Source organism: Pygocentrus nattereri, chromosome 1, assembly GCF_015220715.1.
Source record: "Pygocentrus nattereri isolate fPygNat1 chromosome 1, fPygNat1.pri, whole genome shotgun sequence".
Classification (NCBI taxonomy): domain Eukaryota; kingdom Metazoa; phylum Chordata; class Actinopteri; order Characiformes; family Serrasalmidae; genus Pygocentrus; species Pygocentrus nattereri.
The window spans coordinates 380,001-387,882 of NC_051211.1; the positions used below are offsets into that span (position 1 = coordinate 380,001).

General features: G+C 47.6%; 1 protein-coding gene across 9 annotated transcripts in view; it reads left to right on the forward strand.

Annotated features, from left to right (window-relative positions):
- phactr4a (phosphatase and actin regulator 4a) overlaps positions 1-6,998 on the forward strand; it is a 56,532-nt gene extending 49,534 nt beyond the window's left edge. For all 9 annotated transcript variants that reach the window (XM_017682760.2, XM_017682763.2, XM_017682762.2 and 6 more), the window contains 5 exons: positions 67-122; positions 1,895-1,956; positions 3,585-3,722; positions 5,831-5,907; positions 5,993-6,998. In XM_017682760.2, coding sequence (XP_017538249.2) covers positions 67-122; positions 1,895-1,956; positions 3,585-3,722; positions 5,831-5,907; positions 5,993-6,008 — 349 coding nt within the window. In that variant the 3' untranslated portion in view covers positions 6,009-6,998. The remainder of the gene's footprint in view (positions 1-66; positions 123-1,894; positions 1,957-3,584; positions 3,723-5,830; positions 5,908-5,992) is intronic.
- Positions 6,999-7,882: the final 884 nt, after the last annotated feature.

The window sequence follows — 7,882 nt, forward strand, 5'->3', positions numbered from 1 at the left end:
GTCTGTGTTACACGAGCTTAGAACCCCAAACACGGTGGTTAACAGTGTGGTGTTTTGTCTTCTCAGGCGACTCAGTCAGAGGCCAACGCAACAGGAGCTCGAGCAGAGGAACATTCTGCAAGGTCAGTCTCTCCAACACGCTCCACGGCCGGCCTCGCTGCTGTGTGTTAAAGAGCAGGATGAAGAAAGAGAAGCCGAGAGTTCCACAGCCACATGTTCCTGTTCAGAATGTTCTTGCTGCCCCCTGGTGGTCCACTTTAATAGTAACAGCACCTGTGTGGTTTCCTGTGGAATGTATTACGTCTGTTTCCTGCAGGACCAACCCGAAGCATATCGCTGCTTGGTTCCATTGACTTACATTGAAATTAGAGTGGGTTCTTTCCTTCTCCTGTAGTCACCATTGTGTAGATTTTCTTCCAACAGCAGCGATCTGCGATTTATGGTTTGATTATGCTTAATATCTTTAAAGCAGTTGAGTGTTTTAGGTCAGGTGACTCGACAATGTCTGCTTTTACAGTCGACCAAGTTCTAGGTCTTCTAGTATCCAGAGTAGTTATTTTGGGTAGTGTGATGGTAAGAGTCCTAGCTAAATCACGCTTAAATGCCCAGTGGGTTCTGTCTATTAGGAAGCTACTAATAATAATTATTTGGAGTAACACACAAGATTCAGGGCTTGTACAGTCATGAAAATCCTGGACATTTGGTAATCTTGGCCTAAAAATGTCCTGGAAGACAAAAAGTCGGAATTTCCTGGACAATTCCCCCATGCGGTTCGTCATCTCATCACGTTTGAAGCCCTGAAGTCTAGATGACAAGAAGCACCGAGACCCTAGACTAACGTCCAGCTTTACTTGTGTGGTTAATATGAATATTAATAATAAGACCATGTGGAATGTTGCATAAAAGTCATTACCTAGAACTTTCAAAGTGTACCGAGTGGATTCCTAGAACCTCTTAAGTAATTAAGCTAGACTGCCTTAGGTACTAACCATCACATTACTTAAAAAATGTACCCAGTAAGTATCTAGAACCTGTTGTGCTTTTGATTGCGGTTTAGTTAGACTCTCCTGTTTTCACCACCGTGTCGCCCTTAAATAATCACCTAAAAGCTTGGATATTGTTCCACACATATACCTAGTTAGTATCTAGAACTTGCTGGGCATGCCAGTTTAGTTTAGCCAGACTGTCTTGGTTCTTGTCATCATGTTATCAGTAATAATTACCTAGTCCCGCAGAGATTGTTCCACACATATACTGAGTGAATACGTAGAACCTACTTGGCATTTCAGTGGAATTTAGTGAGGTTGTCTTGTATGTACTATCATGTAACCAACAATAATAATCTAGTACCTTGAAGATCGTTCCATGCATATAGCGAGTTATTAGCTAGAACCAGCTAGCTGGTATTTTAATGTAATTTAGTGAGACTGTCTAGGTACTTACCCAAATAATTATCTGGCAATTTGGTGATTGTTCCATACAAATGCAGTTAATAGCTAGAACCATTTCATTGTAATTAACTAGACTGTTTTGGCACGCACCATCAGTTACCTAGTATGAGGAAGGTTGTTCCACACATATACCCAGTGAATAGCTAGAACGTGCTGGGCATTTCAGTGCAGTTTAGCTAATCTGTCTTGTACCATGTTGCTCAAAATAATTACCTAGTACACTGGAGTTTGTACCTCATGCTAACCAGGTTAATACCTAGAACGTGGGGCACTGTAAAGGAACCCTGCTGCTCTAAAAGGAAAGGGGAAAGTGAAACAGGGCTTTTCCTTGTGTGGAGTCTGAATACAGAGTTCTGTTACGCGAGCGGTTCTACAGACGGTGTTCTGCAGACTGAGTGAGGACGTTCCTCTCGGTTTCATGGAGTGTTTACTTTTTGTTCCAGCCAAGAACGAGGCGGACCGACGAGCGGAGCGGAGCGAGATCAAACGCAGGCTCACGAGAAAGGTTAGTGTGAAGATTGTTTCCATGGTGCCTGTGACGTGTGACGTTCTGCTGTTACACAGTGGTCAGCTCAGCACACAGGCCAGTCTGTACAGCACCGGTCATACACTGCGGTCATTTAAGGTGCTTTACAGACGATGAAGTACAAAGATAAGCCATGTTAACATTTAACAAGTGACACTAAAAGCAAAGAAAATTGCAGTTAAAACATCATTAAACCACAGATTTTAAACAAATTAATCATTCAATTAAAAACCATATTAAGAATGACATGAGGATGATGGAGCGGCGATGGAGGAGCGGAGGGCAGTAGAGCTAGCAGTGTTTAAATACACCTTAGCAACTATGTGAGAGATAATGGCCTAGAAACACCTCAGCAACCACCGGGGTTTCCATAGCAGTGGCCAAGCAACACCTTAGCAACCACCGGGGATTCCATAGCAGTGGCCAAGCAACACCTTAGCAACCACCGGGGATTCCACAGCAGTGGCCAAGCAACACCTTAGCAACCACCGGGGATTCCACAGCAGTGGCCAAGCAACACCTTAGCAACCACCGGGGATTCCACAGCAGTGGCCTAGAAACACATTAGCAACCACCGGGGTTTCCATAGCAATGGCCAAGCAGCACCTTAGCAACCAGTGGGGATACCATAGCAGTGGCCTAGCAACAGCTTAGCAACCACTGGAGATTCCATAGCAGTGGCCTAGAAGCACATTAGCAACCACCGGGGTTTCCATAGCAATGGCCAAGCAACACCTTAGCAACCAGTGGGGATTCCATAGCAGTGGCCTAGGAACACCTTAACAACCATCTGTAATTTTATAGCAAAGGCTAAGCAACATCTTAACAACCATCTAGGATTGTATAGCAACACCTTAGTAACCACCAGGGATTCCATAGCAACAGCCTAGCAACACTTAAGCAACCATGTAGGAATCCATAGCACTGGTCTAGCAGCACTTTAGCAACCACTTGAGAGATAACAGTAATGGCCCAGCAGCACCGTAGCAACCACCCGGGATTCCATAGCAGTTATTCCGACTGTGCCGGGCGACGAAGCCGTAGGGGCTGATTTTAGCGCTTGCTCTAATAGAAATGTATTTTAAAGGACCTAACCTGAGCCAGCTACCTGTTAAGGGTTGCCAGATTGGGCATGATCTCTGCCTAATCGTTTTCAGGGCTGTGAAAATCATCAGTGATGTTTTTCATTAGCTGGTAGCAGCACACAGTAAAACACTGGGATCGGTTAGACGGCTCATTGGCATAACACAGCTTTCTCCAGCTGTGAAGGGCGAGGTCAGTTACAATAAACACCATGATTCTGCATCGTGTCTCTGCCGGGGCAGTGTTGTCCTGAGTGTGCGTTGTCCTGAGTGTGCGTTGTCCTGAGTGTGCGTTGTCCTGACGAGTGTGTGCGTTGTCCTGACGAGTGTGTGTTGTCCTGACGAGTGTGTGTGTTGTCCTGACGAGTGTGCGTCGTCCTGACGAGTGTGTGTGTTGTCCTGACGAGTGTGCGTCGTCCTGACGAGTGTGTGTTTTGTCCTGACGAGTGTGTGTTTTGTCCTGACGAGTGTGCGTCGTCCTGACGAGTGTGTGTTTTGTCCTGACGAGTGTGTTTGCTCCTGCAGTTGTCCCAGAGGCCCACAGTAGCTGAGCTCCAGGCCAGGAAGATCCTTCGGTTCCATGAGTATGTGGAGTCCACGCATGCAGAAGACTACGACCGGCGCGCAGACAAACCCTGGACCAAACTCACCCCTGCTGATAAGGTCGGCCAGCACGTCGGTCCTTATTAGAATGGGGCTATGTTCACCTGCACGTGTGCCTTTAATACGTATTAGGACCTTAATTAGTGTAGCTGCAGCTAATTCAGGTCTTCAGGAACATCTGAATATCAAACATGTGCAGCGAGATGAAGGTTGGAGGCTCTGCCGGAGGGGTGGAGCTCCTGGAGCATAAATATGTGGAGTATGAAAGTATGTCGCTCTGCAGCCACACGCAGAGCGGCCCCAATCCCCAATTTACTTCCAGAATCAGACCGTTTTTGCTTGGCTGTTCGTACCGGCCCTTATTCATCAAAGCAGCGTTAGAAAGGAGTGCAGGTTTCATGCTCTTTAATGATGTACGAGCTGTTTTGCGTCTGATTCATGAAACTTTGGTATAACGTGGAATTGAGCGGAGATCTGAGAGCAACCAGTGTCTGTGCGTGAAATCAAGCGCACATACCAGCACCTAATTTTATTAACTCAATAAAGAAACGTCTCTCGGCCCGTCTCTCGGCCTGTCTCTCGGCCCGTCTCTGTAAATACAGGCCCAGAAACGTCTCTCGGCCCGTCTCTCGGCCCGTCTCTCGGCCCGTCTCTCGGCTCGTCTCTCGGCTCGTCACCAAGCGCATCTCTGTAAATACAGGCCCAGAAACGTCTCTCGGCCCGTCTCTCGGCCCGTCTCTCGGCCCGTCTCTCGGCCCGTCTCTCGGCCAGTCTCTCGGCTCGTCTCTCGGCTCGTCTCTCGGCTCGTCACCAAGCGCATCTCTGTAAATACAGGCCCAGAAACGTCTCTCGGCCCGTCTCTCGGCCGTCTCTCGACCCGTCTCTCGGCCCGTCACCAAGCACATCTCTGTAAATACAGGCCCAGAAACGTCTCTCGGCCCGTCTTTCAGCCTGTCTTTCAGCCCCTCTCTCGACCCGTCTCTCGACCCGTCTCTTGGCCCGTCTCTCAGCTCGTCTCTCTGCACTTCACCAAGCGCATCTCTGTAAATACAGGCCCAGATACGTCTCGCGGCCCGTCTGTCAGCTCATCTCTCGGCCCGTCTCTCGGCCCGTCTCTCAGCTTGTCTCTCGGCTCGTCACTAAGCGCATCTCTGTTAAATACAGGCCCAGAAACGTCTCTCGGTCCGTCTCTCGGCCCGTCTCTCGGCCCGTCTTGCGGCCCGTCTCTCAACCCGTCTCCCGGCTCGTCTCTCAGCTCGTCTCTCGGCACTTCACCAAGCGCATCTCTGTAAATACAGGCCCAGAAACGTCTCTCGGCCCGTGGAAGACGTATTGCATATGGTTCTACAGAGCACCAAAAAGAGTGTTTCTGTTGTTACAAGCTGGGCGTCGTAGCAGTAGCACAACCTTTTGGTACAAAATAGAACTATATACAATCAATCTGTAGAACCCTTTCACCATGCAAAGAACCATTTTATCATGAAATGTTCTAAATAGAACCATTGGGTCTTATGCACAAATCGTTCTTAAGAAGAAATTTCTTCTTAAAGCTCACAAAGATTCCGAGATACTTTCTTACTTGGTAACGACGTAGGTGTCAGTGAGTACGTAGCTACGCAGGGTTTTAAACATGGACTCGGAGAGAAGAGACGGAGGAGCATCATCTCCCTTCCGAGCTCTTCAGAACTCTCATCATCATCATGAGTCTCTGGAGCTCTTCTTCAATCCTGGCACTTCGTCACTCTGGATTTGACATCATTTTTGTTTGTCGTATTGCGAGACACTGAAATCCAGTTTGAGCTTCCAGAGCGTCCAGACTGAGAGACATCGGTAAAAATCGGATTCGAGTCGCATTTCAAACCGGCTCCAAAAATCTGACTATGTGTTTTTATTTTTGCTGTCCAGACTATCAGAAATAAGTCTGGATATGAGAGAAATCCGATTTGGGCCGTCATTCGGAACGAAGCCAAGGCCTGGTGTTTGTGGGCAGCATTAGTGAGCTTCTCCCATCATGGACTAACGTAGAAGCCCGTCAGACCTCTTGGCTGATCGACTGTATCCAGAGTAAATGATTAATCATGTTGATTGGATTTAACGTCAGTGACTGGTTTCGGTGTGAGAGTCGGCCGGTTTGCGTGCTGAGCTCACGTTCTCTCTCTTCTTTGCAGGCTGCCATCAGAAAGGAGCTGAATGAGTTTAAGAGTTCGGAGATGGAGGTCCACGAGGACAGCAAGATGTACACCAGGTTTGCCACACTGGCTATCCAGTCCTTTAGAACGTTTGAAATGTAAACGTACACGCTAACACAGAACGTCACCTCTGTCCTCCAGGTTTCACCGGCCTTAGCTGACACCCCCGAGGAGAAGAGAGTGAGCTTGCAGAGCTGAGGAGCTTCAGGCTGGGGACCAGCAACCACACTGCTGACCGGCCTGGAACCCTACTGGACCAGAGACACGCTCTACCTGCACAGGAACATGCTGAGGAACCTACACAAGCTGTTCAGGGCGCATATGTGTCTGCTAACTTTTTTATTATTACTATTAGAGGATCAGTGTGGAGTGCCAACCCACCAGGAACAAGGCTTCCAGTGGTTTCTGCTAAAGGAATAGCTCAACCAAAGATGCTAATGTGGCTAACAGTGAATAGAAGCTGGTAGCCACCAGTTAGCGTGATGGCCTAATGCTAACTGGAGGCTGTACGTTTCGTTTCCTGTTAGCTACATTAACATTTCTTCCTTTAAGTGGTGAGTTGGCGCGCAGACCCAGCAGCTTCACAGAGAGCTGCGCTAATTAGTGGGACTCAGACTTCACGGTGCAGGTAGCGTCTTATCCCACTGAGCTGGATGCAACACGTAAACGGCCTTGTTTCCTTTTTAGATTATGCAGAAACGTCTTTTTGATATCAGGAATATACATATTTGTTCACAAGTGATTGCTTTTATGATGATGATGATGATGATGATGACACTGTGATCTTCATACTGAGAACAAAAATGTGACGGTGGCACCAGAGCCTGATTGTGTGAGAGTGGAAGAGCGAGAGCGCCATGCTGTTCACCTCTGCCTTAATAACAGACCCTGAGGGAGAAATTCAGAGACCATTTATTTCGCTTCCTGTCAAAACGGCAAACGACAACAAGTTGTTCATTTTTCTCACGTTTAACATCAGCAGCTCACTGTCTGCTTACTGTCCTCTCAGCTGTCCAGTCAGCGAGTCTCTCTCTCCCTTCACTCCAGCTTCCGTTCTTCTCAGGAGCCTCACTTTCAGCTCCTCAGAGAACCTGCAGACACGCCTCCAAAGCTCAGTCTGAGAAGCTGGTTGATGATCAAACCCATTCAGTGGTGCTGAGGTCTGGACTCTGGGGTGGTCAGTCCATCGTCCAGCTTCTTTGTTTGATGTGTCCGTCTCCTTTTCTCAGTGAGGTTCTTCTTGATCAGCTACACGTCCTTTCAGACCCACAGTGCTGAGTGGTCTTCTCACAGTGGAAGGATGGACAGAAACCCCTGTAGATGTTTTCAGATCTGAAGCAGCTTGATCTTCTCCTCTCTCTCAGAGATCAAAGCTTTCAGTGCTGTTTATCTGATGGGGCAGTTTTGGGGGCTACCAGCTCTTCCAGGTGGTTGTTAGGAGACACGTTTTCTCTGTAGGTTCTTTGGAAACTCGTTTTCCTCACTTTGACTTTCTCTTTCCTAATATGAGTGGGTTCTCACACATCTAATCTCAGGAATATCTCCTGGAAAATGAATAGGTTGTTCTTTTGACTGGAAGTTAAAGAAATGAATGGTCTCTGACTTTTTCACGGTTTCTTCAGGACTGCAGAACTGCTGTGTTTCGCCGACTGTAGTACAGGAAGGTTCAGAAGGCTGGCGGAGCTGATGCAGGTCTGTGTAGTTGTACAGTGATATTCTTCACAACCGAAGCGCGTAATATCAAACTCAGGATTTCTCTGTGGTACGAATCAAAGGTACCGTTCCGTCTCAATGTGCATTAAACTGTTATTCCCTTTATTCCATATACACTGCAAATAATTCTGTTTTGGCAACTGGAACCATCTTAAAGGGGAATTACACCAGTTTTTCAGAAGGACAGCGGTTTGGTGTGAAACGGTTCAGACGTCTTTCCAGTGGTGGTGATGGGAACCAGGCGTCGCCATGACAACAGCACAGATCTAGACACTTTATTTACCATCCAGAACCACCAGAGAACCTACATGAGTCTTC